This window comes from Lutra lutra, chromosome 1, assembly GCF_902655055.1.
Source record: "Lutra lutra chromosome 1, mLutLut1.2, whole genome shotgun sequence".
Classification (NCBI taxonomy): Eukaryota; Metazoa; Chordata; class Mammalia; order Carnivora; family Mustelidae; genus Lutra; species Lutra lutra.
Window position 1 is genome coordinate 11,336,313 of NC_062278.1, and position 20,923 is coordinate 11,357,235.

Below are 20,923 nucleotides of genomic sequence, written 5' to 3' on the forward strand. Positions count from 1 at the left end.
AGCGGACGCACACACCGCGCGGACGGACACACCGCACGGATACCTCCTCACCCTATTATCCTCTCCGTGTCTGGGAAAACGGTCTCTAAACATTAACTCTGAACAAACAGTATGTGCTGTGATGCACGTTCTCGTTCTTTCTGCCCTTTTCTTTTTTTTTTAAATGTCCTCCCCACTTTCCTAGCAATGGCAGTTAAGATAAAGTGACTCAAGCCCTCAGGCCCATAGTTGAAATTCTTAAGTTACCTTGAACTGGAAAGTGATGTGACAGACTTCATCACTCAGGAGGTCATGGAATTATTAAGAAATAATTTGACTTGGGCTTATGATTTAAAGCTGAAACCAAAGGTTGCCATCAACATTAACCCGCGGTTATAACTAACCGGTATCTGTTGAGTACAGGGATGAGAAAGAAACTAACTAAAAAGAAACTAACCCGGGTTATAACCCGCGGTAATAACTAAGCGGTATCTGTTGAGTACAGGGATGAGAAAGATGAAAACACAGTCTTAGATATCTTAGATTTTTTTCCACGGGAAGAAAAGATGCTGTTAACCCACCTAAAAGCTCTTTAATTTCCTCATCATATATCTAATTTAAATTAAATTAGAGTTTATTCATGGCAACGGCCAATTTTATTAAGGTCCTGTGTTTTTCTTTTATATAAATGTTTAATATCATAAAAATGCACTTGAGAATACAGAATTCTGCTGTTTAAAACTCTCACAGACATTATTATATCAAGTGCTTTTAATGTTTGCATTTTAATTCTAACCTAAAAGGATCCTTCCCAGTCACCAGGATGGTTCTACCTATCTTTATGAGTTACCCCCACTATTTTATGAGCAACAGGAGAATGACTTTAGAGGAAAATTAGGCGCACTGTTAGAAAACTGTTTTCATTACTGTATCAAATAAGGGTCTATCAGAGACCTTATCTTATTTTTCTCCCTTAATATATACTGCCCGAGGAGTTAAAACATTGGACACTTCAACAGACATTAATGTTGCTTTTCAGAAATCATAGAAATGAGTAGGCAGGATCTTAACAATGATTTCGGAAAAACAGAAAAAATACCAGTCTTCTAACTCATTTAAATACACAGGGAAAATAAATAAGTAAATAAAAAATAAAGCCCCAAACTACAAAACCAAACATCTACCACCTGTATTCAGTGCAGAGTTGGTGCAACGTTTATTAGCATACTTGAATTTCAAACATGCTTGGGATGGGCCGGAAAAAGTCAAATTGCACAGCTTACAATTTAGCTCTACAATTTACTTATGAAACTTCCAGTGAGCAGGAGATGCTGGCACTCTGCTCCACCTTAAGGAACCCTTACTGTCTCGGGTAAAAGCAATTTCTAAAACTGAGCACGTTCCAAGGATTTCCCCAAGATAAAGAGCAATACTGCTTTGGAGGTTCTATTTTTGGCTTTACAGTTCTGATAGTCTTGCTAAGGCTTACATCAGATGTGAACACATTAGCCACTTCTCATTCAAGTCCCCCGCACTGTTTTGTGCTTACGTTTCTTTTTCTGGGCAGCCCCAACTGTTTCTCTAGATGAAGATTTGAGATGACATTTTTTTTTCCACTTGAATTTTATGCGAAATGCAAATGGCTAAATGCCTTTCCTTCTTCATTTATATTTATTGGTGATATTATGACATACTTAAAACATCGCCACAGCTCTGCAATGGAAACAGTTGTTTCGAGGCCAGATTGTGCTGGGGGATCCCCAACTCCTGGGCAGGTTCAACAATAGTCAAGCTCCCAACCCCCTCCACCCCTCGTTCTAGGACCAAGGTGACGTCAGGCAGGAGTGAGTGAGGAAGGAACGAGAGCCTGACAAAGGGACTTAGCCTCAGACGGCGAAGGGTAATGGTTAAGAGTAGAGCTCTGCAGCTAGATTACCCCAATTTCAATACTGGTTCTACCATTTATTAACCAGGTGACTATGGGCAACTATCTCTTGGTGTCTCAAGTTCATCTGTCACATGGGGACAGCAGTACCTGTCTCATTATGGTGCCTATGAGAATTGTGAAATATTTAAATGCTGCCTGGCATGTGAGAAGTGTTTAATGATAGAGTTTTAAAAGCCACCTCTCCCGTTGTCCCGTTCTCAGCCTGTACTGAAGCTCTCTCATTTGGGCTTCGGTCCCATTCTAAGAGCCTAGTCTTTACCTTCACTGTAGGGAACCATCCCTGGTTTTCTGTATGGGGCACTCTCTGCTCTAGGAACCTGCCTGGGACCCCCAGCCCTCTGCGTTTGCCTTTTTGCCAGCAGCAAAAAGGGGCTGGAGTTCAATCCTGGATCATGGCCTGTCTGGAACTGCTACTCATCTGTCCAAGCAGTAGGACCTTCTCAAAGGTCTGCTGCTTTACTCAATTATATTCTGTGCGTTACTGTCATTCCCTTGACACAAAGGGTCTTATCTGCTTCACAGGACTTTTAGGACTGACATCTGGAATTGGATGTGAAGTCCCATGGGCAGGTCTAGCTTGTACCCCAAGTAGCTGATCACACCCAGCCCTGTTCTGTTCTGTATACTTAGGAAGCAGACATGGTGCTACATGAGCCTCTTATCTGTGCCAACAAGAGTTCCCCCATCCTTCAGGGTAACAATGAGATCAGTTTTTCCCTTTTAACCAAGGAAATACACTGGTCAACTTTGACAGAACAATAGTCTTAATTAGCCTGATCTGCTTTTAAAGGAATCCATCAATTTTAATGTATAACTTAGTTTTAAGATTCAGAGGATATAAGAAAAATTCACTCTTAACATTAACCACTTAGAAAAAGCACAAAGGTTCTCATATGAAAAGGAGAAATACTTCTTCCTGGATTTGGGAAACTCGACCCCAAATGCCAACCCAAAGGTGGAAAAACAGTACATAAGATTAGAACAGAGCAAGAGTTAGGCATACAAATTTTGCAACAGGGCTGGCTGTAATGTGGAGTTAAATGGACATGAAGTAGATTCATCTACTGGGGGCTCTAAGTCAGGGGGATCGGAAATAGTAACAATACTGGTTTTAATACACTTTCATTTAAGCAGCCCCACTGTAACATCTCAAAGCATTTGGGGTCATTCTAGTGGAACATCATCAAAAAGGGAAACACAACCCCAGATACTGCGAACACGTCTCAAATGTTACCGATCTATTCTACAAGATGTTAATATCCACTGTTTGCTGCAGGGCTTGGATGCAACAGTAAAATGCACACGGCAGCTATGAGGTTCAAGTACATATGGCTGAAGCCCGATACTATCGTCTCTTTTCTCAATGTTTCTATGCTTCGCGGCTGCCAGATTCATCAGGCAGCATATTTCTGAAATCTCTGACCTTGTCGCGAAGAAGGGAAAGAGAAAGTCCCTCTCCCCTCGCAAGCATGACACAGGAGGAGGACAGCAAGGAGATTTAAACTGTGCCGACTCAGAGCAGCTGGTGGGGCTGCCTGGGATGTGCTGAGCAGCACGGGGAGAAGCACATGGTTCCTGCATTTGCCAGCCTGGAAATACACGGTCTTCCCAAAACTTTCGGGTTCGAGTATTAAAATTGGGGGCACCTGGGTGGCTCAGTGGGTTAAAGCCTCTGCCTTCGGCTCAGGTCATGATCCCAGGATCCTGGGATGGAGCCCCACATCAGGCTCTCTGCTCAGTGGGGAGCCTGCTTCCTCCTCTCACGCTCTTTCTCTGCCTGCCTCTCTGCCTACTTGTGATCTCTGTCTGTCAAATAAAAAAAAAAGGAATATTAAAATTGTTTTCTGAAGCTCTAATTTAGAGGTCATCAGATCTTTCTTCTGTAGAACTACTCAACTCTGCCCTTGCAGCACAAAAGCAGCTGAAGGCAATATGCAAATGAGCGGGTCCAGCTGTGTTCCAATAAAACTTTACTATGAAAAAGGCAGGGGGCCACATTTCACTCCCTCCTGTAATCGGGCGTGTACTCATCCCTCCAAACAGTGATGATACAATGGCCAATTGTTACTAAACAAGCCAACCTCAGATTTAAAAGGTTATGGAAGTTGAAGGAAGGCAGGAAAGAAAAGATACTATTATTTTAAAAAATCTCCCTCAAGAGAAAACAAGGAAAAACAATGAGTTTAATGTTACAGGAATAAGACCAAATTAAAAGATAATCTTCAGAATGAACTCGACTGGTTGATGGCTGACAACCACTAAAGAAGTATCCTTTTCGGGGATATTTCCAAGAGGATATGTTTCAGAAATGACTGAGAATTAGTCTTGACAGGAAAAATGCATTAGGTTAGAGTGGTGGTTCCCAAAAGTGACTGCCTAACAGAACCACCTGGAGGAGATTCTGAATCCTGTATACAGAGTAAAGTTCCCAGAGTCTCTGGTGGTGAGCCCTGGAATGCTTACTTTAAGCTCCCTGACCAGTTCTAATGTCCTCAGCCCTACACCACCCAGACCTGCTGAGTTATCATCAGCCTGTGTTCTTAAGACAAATGTCAACAAAATGGAAGTAAGCAAAAGCCTTCTAATTTTTTTTTTTTTTAAGTAAGCTCTACACCCAACATGGGGCTTGAACTCATGACCCTGAGATCGAGAGTCGCATGTTCTCCCGACTGAGCCAGCCAAGAGCCCCTCTTCTAATTTCTAATGCTATTCCAATGCATCACGGATGTCAAATTTGATCTATTTGCCCTCCAAGTACCAGGACCTCCGGATCAGAAGACGGGCCATCAGTGTTCACAGTATCTAAGTTCTAGCTGTCAAACTCAAGGTCAAATGAGGAAGCTTCCATTAGTAAGTTCTTCCCTGAGCATATCAGTCCATTCTGATTCCTTTCCTCTTTTCTAGCAGAGCTAGCAAGCATTCATTGAGAACTTCATCAAATACTGGCTTTTTCATGTGTTTCTCCCAACTTTTCTACGAAGATTTTAAACATATGAATGGTAGACATCATCTTATATTTCTTTCTAGTATAAACAATATTTAGAACAGGACTACAGACAAGATACCACTTTAATTTTTTTAGTCAACCGTAGAAAAAAATATTTTTGGAGAAAACTGGACTGACAGTTAAGATTTTTTAAAAACAAAAGACTTTTTAAGCCTCCCTCCAAGATTGCCGACGTTAAAAAAGGAAACGTTAGACTTCTGAAATCTAACAGGATAGTCAACTAATTTATAGTTTGAGAAATAAAGGATCTGATGATTATGCCCACAAAAATAGTTAAATCCTGATTAGTCAAGCAAGAGATTGATAGTAATGTTCTAATACATATTTTCATGATCATGTTTCTTAACCTCAAACTTCAGGGAATAAAAAAATTGTTACTATCACGTTAGTTTCCATGTTTTTATTTTGTGCTGATCCTTAATCTCACGAAGACAATACAGTTGGATGCCATCTGGGGTATAATGCTGCATTGTGTAGTAGGAGACACGGCTGCTGTCCCCTCATCAAACCAGTAAATTATGTCTAGCTGTATAATTTCATCCTTCATGACATATTTGGGACATCTGAGATAAAGCAAACACCATTCCAGACCTGGGTACTCCTCCTCTATTATACTTGTCAAAGCTGGATTTATTTTCAGTGTTCCATTAAAAATTACAAATGTTAGTACTTTTGTAAATATGAAAATAATATAAAAGTACAAAAAATTAAACACAAAAAGCCCCTTCTTTACTGCCAAGCAGTAGCCAATGTTCACGGTTTCATGCCTGTATTTCAAGAATTTAACCACACACACAGAAACATTCACATATATACACACACAGATTTATATTTAACCAAAATGCAATTATACTGTTCATATTCTTTTGTTTTTTGTTTTTGTTTTTTTTAACTGGCGAGCTTATCTGTATACGTAGATTGTGTAATTTTTTTTTCACATCTTAAGTCTTCCTGCTTAGCTGTATCATAATTTATCTAAACCACTCTTACTTATATGGGGCTATTCCTTTTTTGTTTTTGCAAACAACGCTGCAGTGAACGTTTGTCTACACATGTATTTGCGCATGTGCCGAAAAACCGTCTAGAGGAGGGAGAGTAACAGAATTTCTGGGTGAAGAGGAGTAAGAATTTTAAATTTGAACGGGTATTATCAAATTGCTTTTCAAATACCTTAGTCAACTCATACAACCATGCTGACAGTGTGTATTTCATCTACTTTCCTGCACTCTTGACAGAGCTGGCTATTATGAAACCTTCAAACTTGCTCAGGTCGGAAATGAAAAATGCTGCTTTTTTTTTTTAACTTGCATTTCCTGATCACCAATGAGATAAAGACTTTCTGTATATTTCTAAAATCAATATACTTTTCTTCATGTGTGAATATCTATTCATATCCTTGGACAAGTTTTGTAAGTTTTGGGTTTCTTTCGTATTAATTTTTAGTCTTTATATAATGTGGATGTATTTTGCAATATGCAAGTTTTAATTACTTTATATTGTCAAAACTGCCCATTTTTACCATTTATGGCTTCTGGTTTTAACTCAGAAAGGTATTTCGTTGCCAGGAAATTATTCCCATATTCTCCTTTAAAAAAAAAATTTTTTTAAAGAAATTTAACTTTTAAATTTAAACTACCTAGAACTTATTTTTTTTCTGTAGCCTGAGATGGAGACTTAACCTTATAATTTGCCAAATACACAGCGTTCAGGTTAGTCCTTAAACGGAATCTAGTGAAGAGAAATTCAGTACACAAACTTTTATACCTCTTTTTTTTTTTTTGTAAAGCAAAACCTACTACACAAACTCAAAACATATTTGTACCGCCACGACAACACCCAAAGATATGTGTACTTACACATTACACAGAATTAAAGTGATTTAAAAGAAGAAAACATTTAATAAGATGCAGACTTCCTGACAGTCACACAGACTTACCCATTCCCCTTTAACCTCCACCAGGAAAGCAAAGGTTTGAAAGCAAGGCAAAATATGTTTAATGAAATGTTTTATTTTTACAGCACATCTAAACTCTATTCATCTAGTCAAGCTGGTGGTTAGCCAGCCTGAGGAAAAATATCCGTGTAAGAAGACTATGTTTCCAAAATATAGCAACATTTTTCTCATTAAAGTACAAATCATCTAGAGCACCTCCTTACTGTAACATCTGTAACACTTCCTGACCTCACGAGGCGAGCGCCCTACTTTTCTGTATCTTGTGTTGCAACAAAATCCAGTTTCAAAAACCTTAGGATCTTTTTTTGTTTTAGTGTAAAGAAACAACTTTGTAACGAGGTCCTCTTTGATGTCACATTGTCCTTTCGTAAGGTTTAGAGTCTTAGTATGGTATTTTTATATATTTTAACAATTCGTAGGCTTTATTTTATTTAATTAATTATTTTTTTCCAATTCGTAGGCTCTAAAAGCCGCACCATCTCAAAGACGAGGCAGCATGAGTAAAGCTGCTCTGGACTATTAGAAAACACAGCGTGGGAAAGAGTCAGGGCTGAGCAAGATGCTTGCGATGCCGTCCATGTGTTCAGAGCGCCCTGCCCACGCCACAGAACCTAGCAGTAATTTCTGTAACCAGTGAGTGACGCTGCCACTCAGGCCTTCACACAAGCCCATGATAATTTGAGAAAAAAATGGTCAGAAATGAAGGGGAGATAGGACTGAGATCTCTGAAGACCAAACACACTGTTCTTTCTATATATTTTGGCTCAGGAAGGATCACAGGGTCCCCACGCAGAGGTCTGATGTATACATGCAAGATGTACGTTGTGAGTAACAGTGCAATGACCCGAGCGTTACCCTTCAACTTCAAAGACACCTACTACTGGCACCACAAGCCCGTCTGTCTCCCTCAGCGTTCTTTTGTAATCTGGAACCATCTTCATCTTTAAACAAACAAAAACTGCCAACAGTAATGCAAAGTTTGACCATTTTTGTGGCTCCTACTTCTGAGGTTATGAACCAGGCGGAAGAACTATTGTTTTCTTGCAGAAAATAATTTAGGTCAACCACGTGGCTTTACTATATCTCAAACTGGTACTATCGTCTCAGTTACAATCACACGATTCAATTTAACTATTAGTATAATTCAAGGAAATGAACTATGACAAAGCAAAATTCTGAACTCTTTCACGTGCTCATTTGTGGGGTAAGAAGGCAGACTAACGGTATGTGATTCATGACTCCTCACGCAATTCGAAGATCTCACAATTAAAGGGGCAAAACGATGCACTGATCCAAAGATAGAAAAGTTCTCATTGGCAACTGTGAAGGTGATGATCAAGCATTATGCATTTAGAACTATTTCTCAAAGACTATTCATAGTATTTAAGTAGCAATCTCAACTCTGAAGTTACCAGACCTTTACAGATTTAAAAACACGCTAAAGGGCACCTGGGTGGCTCAGTGGTTAAAGCCTCTGCCTTCAGCTCAGGTCATGATCTCAGGGTCCTGGGATCGAGTCCCGCATCGGGCTCTCTGCTCAGCAGGGAGCCTGCCTCCTCCTCCTGTCTCTCTCTGCCTGCCTCTCTGCGTACTTGTAATCTGTCTGTCAAATAAATTAAAAAAAAAAATCTTTAAAAAAAAAAAACACACTAAGGCTGAGATAAGAACCCATTTTCTTTAACGCCTCCATTCAAGTGATGCTGGGATCCATTTCTACACATCAGCTTTCGTTCTAATAGGAAAGGAAGATGGAGCCCATACTTCAAAAACCCTGGATTTCACACTCGGCGACAACTTCACGCTGTCAAATAATGTGCAAGAGGAGAACAGATGCTAATCATTGACAGAAAAATCACACTCTGACTGGAGTCTTTCTTACCATTACTATGTCTCCAGGCTGGATCGTGATCTCATCGTGACTTCTGGATTCGAAGGGATAGAGTGCTCGGTAATACACCACCTTTACGTTCTCCTGTGCAGAAATGGTAAGTGGGCCTTTTTCTATTTACAAAACAGTGGGGAGAAGGGAACAAAAATAAAGCATTACACGGAACACGTATGCGTGACAACAAGCCAAACAGCTAACCCTGCTATTGACCTTAGCATCTGAGCCCTTTCCGTCTATTCAAGGGATTTCTGAAGCACAGACTTCGTGCCGAAGGACAGCCAAATCTGACGTTGGCAGCTCGAATCCGTCAGAGTTCACTGGCTGCCGCTCCCTGGACAGAGGCCGTCCCAGTGCTGAACGCAGTGAGGCTGTCTTAGGTCCTGGCTGAGGTTCTGGAAGGGCACATCTGGGAAGCATCAGGACCCCTCTCCCCCACCCAGGGCACCGAGTACAATGCAGTGGTTAGAATGAGAGAAAATGAAGCAGCCAAGAAGAAAACTGCTCTGGCAGGAAGCAAACTACCCAACTTTCCACATTGGAAGACTTGGAAATGTTGATTATCTTTGGCCGCTAAAGCAATCACATAAAACGTTAGGTGCTGACTTCGCCAAGAACGGTTATTATCGATCATCCCCGGGGAAGTAAGTCCTCCTCCGCATCCCCCAGGGCTGGGGGAACAAGCCCAATGACAGACCTTACGCGAAAATAGTTTAGCTCTTAAGTAAAATTATTAGAAAAAGGCATGCAAGCATAAGACAGTGTGACTTCCGATTCACTCAATAGTACCTAATCACGGCCCTCTGAACGGTTTTGCCCTAGAAATGGAGGTGTTTAGCCACACATCTATTTTCTCTGAAAAGCAGTGAGGGGAAGGTGTTATCTTTCATGCAGTCTGGAACTAGAGGAGGCGCCACATTTCCCACTGACCACGGGAAGAAGAAATCCTCATTTTATACTGGGAGGAAACATAAGGAATTTAAACTAATTGCCTAAGATCGAGGACTGGTGGAATTATTTCTCATGTCCAAGAAAGTATCGAAACATAAATTGTTGGCCAGCCTTCCTCCCTGGACTGCAGGCATCTGGATGTGGGGCCCAACTCTGAACCCCACTCCCATCGCTGCCCCCTGTAAACAGGAACAAATTAACCCTATGGAACGGTGTGCTTCCTTCTTTTCTTTTTGTACACAAACACAAAGCATGCCGATAATGGAACAAATGAAATCGGTATCATGTGCCATACAAAGGAAAAGGCAGTCACTTTCTTCAGCTGAGTGTTATCGCCAGAGCCACACGAGAATCTCAAAAATACATACTAGGTTACACGTGATATAAGAGATACTGGGGGCACCTGGGTGGCTCAGTTGGTTAAGCCACTGCCTTCGGCTTGGGTCATGATCCCAGAATCCTGGGATCGAGCCCCGAATCAGGCTCCCAGGCTCCCTGCCTCTCGGGAGCCTGCTTCTCCCTCTCGCTCTGCCTGCCACTCCTCCGGCTTGTGCTCTTTCTCTCTGTGTCAAATAAATAAATAAAATCTTAAAAAGAGAGAGAGAGAGACTGTTTCTAGCCATTTCAAAGGCTTTCATTTATCATGATTTAAAGAGGCAACTTTTGATCAAAGAGGAAAAAAAAGCCATAGTTTTCAAAAGGTCAGAAGCATGGCTTCGTGCAGCATCGGTGAAGACAGGGACAGTGTAAGGCAAGGGGAAAAGGTGCCACTTCCTGTGCCCGGAACAGCTCAGTAATTCCCAGAGCAGAAGAGCGAACTGGAGAAGCACCAGGTTCTTTCCGAACCCGGAATACGGGTTTCTGGATGGGGCTCGGGAAGGAACCTCGTGTCGCTTTGGTGGGCAGAGGCTCTGGATGCCAGCGTCAGAGGGACCAAAGGCGGGGCGCGCCGAGGCAGGTTAAAGAGGCGCGCCCTGCGCCCGGAGGACGAGCGACCCGCGCTCGCACCCGCCCTGTGCAAGGAGCCCAGACAGGGCCTGCGGAGACGCGGGGCTTCCTCGCGACGCCAGCACAGGAAGCGGATTTGCTAGCATGGCTTTTGGCCCCTACTACCTGTGGAGGACCAGGGCGCCTGGACAGCGGGCTTGGCGGGTTCCTGGTGCGGGTGGAAGAGCCGGCTCGTCTTGTCTTGCGTGTCGGGTTTGCTTTTCTCCTCACCGTCCTTCTTCTTGGCACTCTCCTCCCTGCGCGGTTTCTCCTCCTCGTGGCTCTTCCTCGGCCGCGGGTGGTCGTCCTCCTGCTGCGCATGCTCGGTCCACTGCCTGTCCCTCTCCGGCGCTCGCCTGTCGACGAAACGCTCGGTTACCGCCGGGAGCTCCCGCGCCGCGCCCGCCGTGGGCTCTGCCGCAGAAAAGGCTCCAGGGAGCGAAAGGGAGGCTCCCGGTGGAGGGGATACGGTGCCTCAGACGGATGGATCGGAACCCGTGAGACAGAGGCTCTCGGGGCTCCGCCTCTGAGGGAGATGAAAGTCACGGGACTCAGGAAAGCACAGGAAGAAGATTCCTGACGTATTTTACCAAGTGGTTGGGAGACTGACTAACAGAGACTTCTCGATGGTAACACTGGCATTTCACTGCAAAAAGCCATCACACACACAGGAACAAACGAAGACGAGAGAGCGTACCCGCACGAACACACGTAGCTCCCCAGAACTGAGGGCAGATGCAACAGATTCGTTGGAACCCTTCAGGCAGTAGCCATCCTGTTACTAAGTATCAGTCTCTGGCATTTTCCCGAACCTGGAAACTTTGTGTGTGTCCACGTAGCTGACGTGAAGGGACAAGTGCAATGAACAGATCATCTAGGCCCTGAAGTCTAGACGACCTTGACCTGAAGCCCTCAGGACAGGACCAGGGATGTTTGGTTTTGTTTTTTCTCTCACTGCACAATCGGCTACAAAATCAGAAAACTCACATGCAAAACGAAGCAATATCCTCATATAGCTCCCCTATACGAGCTCCATGAGCCTTCACACCTGGGGAGTAGGTCTTATTAAGTCCCCATTTTCACATGGGAGTAAAATGAGGCGGAGATGTGGAAAGGCTTGTCCAAGGTCACACGGCCACACCTGCCTGGGGCTCAATCCCAGGCAGCTCAGTTCTAGGCTCTACACCCTGAACTGCTAATCCTGTGGCATGGCCAAGGCACGAAGGTCATCCCCTGGAATTAGGGAACTGCTAGAGGAACAGAATATAAACAAGGAAAGCTTGTATTCCCCATTTAAAAAATATATTTAGGGGCATCTGGGTGGCTCAGTGGGTTAAAGCCTCTGCCTTCGGCTCAGGTCATGATCTCAGGGTCCTGGGATCAAGCCCCGCATCGGGCTTTCTGCTCATCAGGGAGCCTGCTTCCCCCTCTCTCTCTGCTTGCCTCTCTGCCTACTTGTGATCTCTGTCTGGCAAATAAATAAATAAAATCTTTAAAAAATATATACATATATTTATTTCTATATATGCATGTGAAAATTTTATGCAGTAAAATTTTTAACTTAAATCTTTAACATTTTACTTGCTTTCAAAGCATCATTTGAGAAAGAACAAAAAAGTGTTTTGGAAGGGGTCCCCTATGTTGTCAATTGTAACAACAACAACAAAGCAGACCAGAATTTGCTTAATATTTGCTATTAATAAAAGTCATCATGTATAGTGTCTAACCATGTAATTTCTGAAATTAATTTTTAGGTACTGTTTATATGACTGAAAGCAGGAAATTTGCCGTTTTTTTATTAGGATATTTAGTGTTGATTTCTATTCCATAGAAATGTTAAAGGTCAGTGCAGCATAGAGTGAATAATCAAAGCGTTTTATCCACTTTGAAGATAAGGAAAGGATGGAGTTAGGGGTAATCAGCACATCCAGGAAGTGAATCCTTGAACCATACCCCAAGAGAACTATAAAACAGTCTTCTAATCTGGCCAGAGACCCTACCCGCCTGTCCACTGGTGAACTGTGCAGTCCACTTACATGCAGGTGTTTGAAAGCACAGAGTTCTGAGTGTATTTTCTCTTTTAAGTTTACCATTTTCTCTCTCTAGCTCACCTCATTCCAAGAACACAGTATGTAACACAGATACAAAATATGTGTTAATCAACCATTTATTATTATCTGCAGGCTTCCTTCCAGTCAATAGTAGGGTGTTAGCAGTTAAGTTCTGGGAGAGTCAGAAGTTATACTCAGATTTCCAACTGAGCTCGGGGGGTCTGTGCCCCTAACCCCCTTGTTGTTCAAGGGACAACTGTACTACACATGCCCACATGTGCACCCCCTCTGGGTAATTTAACTACGTTCAGCCCACTAAAGTCAATGACCTGCCTCATGTTCTGTTTCTTCATTTTTTTTTTTTTAATATACTAGGTATTTTTTAAAAAGATTTTATTTATCTGATAGAGAGAGCATGAGCACAAGCAGGGGGTACACAGGCAGAGGGAGAAACAAGGTCCCCACTGAGCAGGGAGCCCAATGTGGGGCTCGATGCCATGACCCTGAGATTGTGATCTGGGCCAAAGGCAGATGCTTAACCGACTGAGCCCACCCAGGCGCCCCTATATCTTCATCTTTTTATTCTATCTTCAATAACCAATTTTTACAATTTATGGTACATCACTGAAATATTTGGTCATTTTTATTTCCTGAGTCAAAAATTAATTGACCTTTAGAAAGCAAATATCCAGTAACAAAATCAGACACATCGAAAAGTTAATAAATGAATTTCCCCGATTCAGGACAGAAAGTTACCAGTAAAAGTAACAAACCACAAACACAAATATTCAAACAAAGACAAACAAAAAAATGTGTCTGGATCCTAAGCAGAAGCAAATTTTCTTCTTTTATACTCAAGTTTAATTTGCAATTGAAGAAAAGGAGAAAGAAGTCGGAGTGGCACACTGTCAGCCCTACTGGAGAAAGCCTGTGTGGCGAGCGCTCAGGGGCTTTGATTTCAAACCCAGTGCTTGGGACAGCCACTGTTATTAAAAGGCTGTGAACTGGAAACGTATTTTGGTCATTGGCATGCAAATGAGCATACCAAGTGTCCTAATTTCCTTGTATAATTCCATTTATCTACATAGTAGTAGCTTAGGAGAGCTCTGGAAGCTAACCAAAAACTTTGGGGGGGGTACTTATATATGCAAAGATTTATATACACACGTATTTGTGCTTGCATACACACCCCCACACACACACAAACACACACACAACTGAAGGCTATTTCTGGTCAGTAGGTACTCGCAGAAGCCCCGCAAAGTATAATAAATACTCAAAGTTTCCTGCCAGATCCACGATCCACAAGAAAAGACTCACCTTTGGGCTTCTTCTTTTTGTTTTTCTAATTCTATGATTTTTCGCTCTTGTTCTTTCTGTTTCAGACGTTCAGCCTCTATGGACTTCTGTTTCTGGAGCTGTTGCTTATTATGGATTTCTCTTAGTTCCTATAAACAATCAGGAAACAATTCATGTAATGACACAAGGTGACAGGCATTTCCACTGTTTATCAGCATGCAGCATTTTCATAGTGGGGAAGTCTAGCCATTTAGGAGACGAACATCACAGATTTGAAAAATGTTAACTTGGAAAACTTAAATCAGTCTACATTTTGACATGACTGATCTCCAAGAACTGTTCCAGATTGTGTTTTAGTGAATCATAAAACATTACACCATTTTCCATTACATGCTTTGGAAGGAACTTGCTAGTGACGGGTATTAGAGAAGCTACGTTGTTCAAGTCTTGGCAACAGACATGGACTTAACCAGTTTTAAGGTATGGTGATGATCATCAATAAAAAAAACCCTGAGGTACTTCTGATAACGAATCAACACCAGCCTCTGCTGGCTTGGAAAACACACACACCACCTCCATTAAAACCTCCCCTTCTTATGATAGGCAGCCTTAGACCAAATGGACATCCCTCTGCTCCACAACCCTGACTGTCCCCACCACATCACACCTTTCCAGAGCATCTTCTCTTGCTAAATCCAAGTATGAAGCTGTCGACTTCCTCCAAACTAACCCATCAGTCAGGCTGAAAACAAATGCGATAACATGATGGTCACCGTGTTGGACCCAACTTCCTCATTTGGTATCAGTCCCCAGGAAAAACGGAGATTTCCTTAGCTAACTACTGAAACAAAATGCGTTTTATGATATTTAAAGTACTCAAGTCAGAAGTTTAAACACCCTAATGTGTGAAGAATAAAGAAATGCCTGTTGAGGGGGAACCCTCGATTCCATACAGGAACCCAATGGTCACTAACAGATTCAGTCGCCAAGACTCCTCTTGCTTATGTCAACAATAAATCAGATGAGTCAGTATCCAGTACAGCCAAGGATGCATTTCCAGTTGACTTCTTCATCTGGGTAACTAAGGCTGGTCCCCCGCACCCTGGGGTCCCTTTGGTGAGATATAAGAACTAAAGTTAAGACCACCCTGTCTTCTTCTTCTTGTTCACTGGTCAAGTCCAAATGGGCAGGTTTCCTCCTGCCTTGAACTCCTCCCTTTAGGTTCATTCAGAGATGGAACAAAGGCAGAGCACTGTCTAGAGAGAGCTGAGCAGAGAGCCCGACGTGGTGCTCAATCTCAGGACCCCGAGATCATGACTTAGCCGAAGGCAGCAGCTTAACCCACTGAGCCACCCAGAAGCCCTGTTCTCAGGATGAAGAGCGAGCACATGGATGCGTATTTTATAAACCAGAAGTGACTTTGAGAAGTCCTAAAAGGAAGCAGTGAGATATAAGAAAAAGTGTCTGGAGATCAGAAAGTTAGGGGGAGATCGTACTGAGGGGGGACAGGGGAATCACTGGAGGTCAGTAGGCCCTGGAAAGGCAGGGAAGGAAGGAAGGAAGGGACTTTGGTGGGGAATCAGCAGATAAGACTGGGACTACCTAGGCAGGATGCAGCAGAAAGAAACAACTCTGTAGGGTCCACAGTGGTGCACTGTGCCCTAGGCGGGTGCCCTGGGCATGTGGCTTGGATTTGATATTTTAGAGACAAAGGAAAAAAGGGGCCACTTCTGATTTTTAGAGTAATCTGTACTCTTGGCTCAGTTAATAGATCTACGTGAAAAGGAAAACTGCAGAGGGTGACATTAAATCAGTCTCTACAGGGGCGTCTGGGTGGCTCAGTGGGTTAAGCCTCTGCCTTTGGCTCAGGTCATGATCTCAGGGTCCTGTGATCGGGTCCTGCATTGGGCTCCCTGCTCAGCTGGGCGCCTGTTTCCCCTCTCTCTCTGCCTGCTGCTCTGCCTACTTGTGATCTCTCTCTGTCAAATAAATAAATAAAATCTTTAAAAAATCAATCAATCTATCTATCTATCTCTACAGTCCTAAGAGAGGGACCCAAAAGTTAGGTCCTGCAGAGATAGCGATGGCCTGCCCCATCATTAGCCCAGTGGCTGAGACCTTTTAAAAGGAAGGGGGAAAAGTGACTGAAATGTTTCCTTTTCTTCTTACTTTAAAATTTCACCTTAAAAATAAATAAATAAATAAATAAATAAATAAATAAATAAATAAATAAAAAATAGAATTTCACCTTTGGTTGCATAAAATTCTTAAATAGGTTCAGAAAGAATAATTTACGACAATAGACAACAATCAAAAGTACTGAACTGGGAAAAAAAGAAACCTGGATTCTGATCTCAGGTCCCCGACATGGGCCAACAGCTGAATCAGAGTGGATGACCCCTGGGTCTTCTTTCTGCTTTAAGATCCGTTTAATTTTTCGACACTGTTGATCACGTAAAAAAATTAGTCCTTATTTATTTCAGTGTCTCTTATATTCAGGGTTTTAGTCTTCTTATAGGAATAAACCAAAAAGGCATAACTAGTAAGCAAAATAACTGAGCTGAAATTAAATACAAAGGAGTAAGAAATGGCAGGGGAAGAAGAACCTTTGAGTTTGGTTTTCAGGAGCCTGATTATGTATTAAAAGAGAAAAGCTATTACTTTACCCAGGAAAAATGTATCTCTAGTCAGAGTGATATTCAAAGTATTTAACAACAGCAACTGGAATGAACACTGCCCGTGATGTACCAATGCACCTAAGAAAAGTGGTTTTCCACTTTACCAAACAATTACAATGCATATTTCCTTCCTATACAGGCCTCTAGTGATTGAATGTTAACTTACAGATCATTAATTACCAGATACAAAGTCAAGACAGACAGCAGTAAAGCTAGGAATGTCTTAGGAGGCACAATAAAATAAAAAGCAATAGGAAGTGAATTTAAAGAAGCTACAGGAAGAAAATCATGTTATTAATAAGACAGTTTTTTAAACCAATTTTTAAATTTATCAAATATCCAAGAAGGAAGATATTCTGCAATTTTAAAACCGCATTTATTTTGGAGGCCAGCCTCACTGACAGGCCAGGCTGAGCCCATCCCTGAACTGTTCATATGTGTGCTGCAGCTTCGAGTGCCTCCCAGGAACTGGAGTGGGCAGGAGCATAAAGTCACAGATGTCAGATAAGGTAACAGAAGGCCCTGGCATCTCATGATCTAGAAGTGAAGACGGCAAAGTTTTTCTATTGTTCCCTTCACCCAATTCAAGTACTGCTGAGCATAGCCCTGCACGATCGAGACGCGGCCAAGAGGCAGGCACCCCAGGTCTTCCTCTCTCTCCTTGGACTTGGGAGCTTAAGACAAAGCAGAAAATTCACGATTCCGAAGCTTGACAACTTTTTTCTAAAAGTTGAACTTCTAGGAGGGCAATCTACAGAATGAAGGAAGATTTCTGAGCATGACATGGGCCTTGTGGGGTACAGTCCCTTCGTGTGGGGGACAGAGGGCTTTGTACGGCTCTGTCCTTCCCTTTTAACACTACTGTTTAAGATACTCGAGTGCAGTCAGTTATTTAAAAGTGCCCTTTTAGGGGCGCCTGGGTGGCTCAGTGGATTAAGCCGCTGCCTTCGGCTCAGGTCACGATCTCAGGGTCCTGGGATCGAGTCCCGCATCAGGCTCTCTGCTCAGCGGGGTGCCTGCTTCCCTCTCTCTCTCTCTCTGCCTGCCTCTCCATCTACCTGTGATCTCTCTCTGTCAAATAAATAAATAAAATCTTTAAAAAAATAAAATAAAAGTGCCCTTTTTAAAAAATTTTTACTTATTTGACACAGAGAGAGGTCACAAGTAGGCGGAGGCAGGCAGAGAGAGAGAGGAGGATGCAGCTCCCTGCCAAGCAGAGAGCCCCATTTGGGGCTTGATCCCAGGATCCTGGGATCATGACCTGAGTTGAAGGCAGAGGCTTTAACCCACTGAGCCACCCAGGCACCCCTAAGAGTACCCTTTTAATGCCTTCAGGGAAACATTTCTAAGGTGACAAATAAATCTGGTATCATTAAGTTATCTATTTAGGAAACGACAAAACCACTGGGAGAAGAAACCATGAAAAACCTCACGACATGAATTTTAACACCTTTTCCTGGTGGTCAACCTCATCGAGGTGACCCTGTGCGTCCTATTAAGTCTTATCACAGTTACTTCTCTATTCTAACAAAGATAAAAACAGAAAAATAAGAAATTACTGAGAACCAAAATTCATGACCTCCCTTGTGGCTCTTCCTAAAATTAATTTTTTCTAAAATCAATAACCCTATGACAATCACACTTATTGCTTGGATATTCATTTAGTAATTTTGATTTTTCTTCTGTGAGTTCTATTCAAGGGTATGAGATGTTTTACATAGGCACAGTGCATGATAATTTGTTATTACCTCTTAAGAGAGTATAATGCCTTTCTTAATCAAGAAGAAGTAATTAAACATGCATCAAAGAAGTTTCAGCTATGTATTACAAATACATAAGAAAAATAAAACTATAGAATGTGTAGTGTATGTAAATTAAAGAGATAAGACCTTTATTACCAATATTAGCTCTAAAATTCTAAGATGTAACGGTTTCTTCAGCCGGGTCTACGAACAAGCTTTGGCTCTGGGAACACTATGAGACAGCATGAAAACTGGGGTATACAGCCATTTTTCCTGCAGAGAAGGCTCAGAGATTTTAATGGATTCTGAAAGGGTCTTTGATCTAACTCAGATTAGGAACCACAGTAGGAAGATAGCTGGCAAATAAGATTCCATTATGTATTAGCAAAGATAAATGAAAATAAGCTTGCTTTTTTTTTTTTTAAACTTTCTTCCTTCAACTCAGGGGGGAAAAAATCACTCATTTCCCCTAAAGAATTAAGATATTTGTACCATAAAACATCTTTGGACATCCTATGGCGTACAGCCAAAGTATTTCAAAAGCAATATGCTGGACAAATTGAATACTCCAGAAGATTCAACTCCTTCTTTGCCCTGAGAAACATGGCTTGCGTTCAAACTTCCTAATGACAGTTGTTTTATTGCTACGCAAGGGGCGCAGAATCCCTTGACTTAAAAACTCCATTAATCCTTTATTTGGACTCAGAAACACTCAAAAATAAGTGTATTATGTGAAGTGGTGTTACTGGGAATACAGAGAAGTATCTAGCAGAACGATACGTATGGGATGCCTTTTCGTAAACATTACTTTATATAAATGCTTGTGAAGAGACAAAAACATTAACTAGCAATAGTGACCTGGAAAGGATAGCAGTTCATGGACATTTATTGCTGATTTGGTCATTAAATTATTTTGAAGGATTATTCTGCTTCTTGCTTTTACCTCAGGCTGTTTCTTGGAAACGTGAGACCAAATAAACATATGTTAATTACTTGAAATTCATGAGCTCAACATTTTAGATCAAAATAAAGCTGTTTAGGACACATCTCTTATGCTTATAAAAATCTTCATTCTATTAATATGAAATGGAACTAGGAAACTGATCTAGATGCCGGCATCAAAAATTTCAAGTGTTTGTTTTAGCTCAACCTAATACCTACAGAAGTCAAAAGCAGAAATGCTTTTATATAAATATATGTCACTTTATTTCTCACCCAGGGAGATTATATATAGCACACAGTATCAGAATTTTTAAAAAGCTTTTTGAGTTTAAAAATATAGTTTTAAAGATTTTTTTTTTTAAATTTGTCAGAGAGAGAGAGGGAGAGAGCAAGCACAGGCAGACAGAGTGGCAGGCAAAGGCAGAGGGAGAAGCAGGCTCCCTGCCGAGCAAGGAGCCCGATGTGGGACTCGATCCCAGGATGCTGGGATCATGACCTGAGCCGAAGGCAGCCGCCTAACCAACTGAGCCACCCAGGCGTCCCTAAAAATATAGTTTTAAGGAAATGGTTATGAGACAGACTAAAAGCCATTAAAAAAAAAAAGCCAATCAACAAACCCAGTGAGGACAGGGAAAGTTGTACCAGCATGGAAAAATCTGAAAAGTAGCTATTGCAAAACACAGAAATTGTACCCAAATCAAAGTAAACTGATGGTCCATTCATCACAAAATTATAAAATGTATTTGTTCTTGATGCATTAAAATGGGCAGATTACAAAATATATATATATTGATCAGTTAAATTCTGAGACGGGTATATTAATGTTTAAAAACATATTTAAAAACTATTCTAAATCTGAAGTCATTATTCAACCAAACAGGAATTCCAGTTCCCCACGGAATGAGTGGTAGTCAATCTATTGTAAGTGCTATGTGACAGCCAGAGATGAATGCGCTGGGGCGTGTGTGTGCATTTGTGTGTGTGTGTGTGTGTGTGTGTGTGTGTGTGTGTGTGAAAGGGTGAGAAGACAGGTGGACAGAAGAGGGAGAAGAGCTAGAAAATCCTGCCCTCTCTGTAGGTAGAGCTAATTAAGAATCTTTACCCACATCTCCCAAGAGGCTTTGGTATCTACCCTGCTGTTACCAAGAAAACGGACTCTGTTTTGCCCTGAAAATCTGAGTTTTCCCAAAATGTCTCAGTTTCATCTTATAAATCAATAACCCATTATTTTAAATATAGGTTATTCTAAACCATAAAACGGTCAAAGGCTCTGGCTAAACAAGACAATAAAAAAAAATGTTTTTTCAAAAGATTGAATTCTGCTTTTTTTCCCTTCCCCAAATGACCTTTTGTTAAATATTTTTTTCAAGACCTCAAAAGGAAAACCCCCGCTATAAAAGAAGCCAACCAACCAACCAAGCCTATGGGTACAGCCCAGAGTCTGGTATATATAACACCTGTTAATTCTTTTGAGGCTCGGGCATGTTCTGATTTTTTCCT

At 41.7% G+C, this 20,923-nt stretch overlaps 1 protein-coding gene across 6 annotated transcripts in view; it reads right to left on the reverse strand.

The window, feature by feature from the left end:
- Positions 1–20,923, reverse strand: part of ITSN1 (intersectin 1) — a 218,185-nt gene that overhangs the window by 65,152 nt on the left and 132,110 nt on the right. For all 6 annotated transcript variants that reach the window (XR_007125739.1, XM_047720598.1, XM_047720608.1 and 3 more), the window contains exons 17-19: positions 14,083–14,210; positions 10,838–11,067; positions 8,768–8,889 (exon numbers count right to left, since the gene is read on the reverse strand). Coding sequence is in view for 5 of the 6 variants with exons in the window: in XM_047720598.1 (XP_047576554.1) it covers positions 8,768–8,889; positions 10,838–11,067; positions 14,083–14,210 (480 nt within the window). In the remaining variant the exon portion in view is untranslated. The remainder of the gene's footprint in view (positions 1–8,767; positions 8,890–10,837; positions 11,068–14,082; positions 14,211–20,923) is intronic.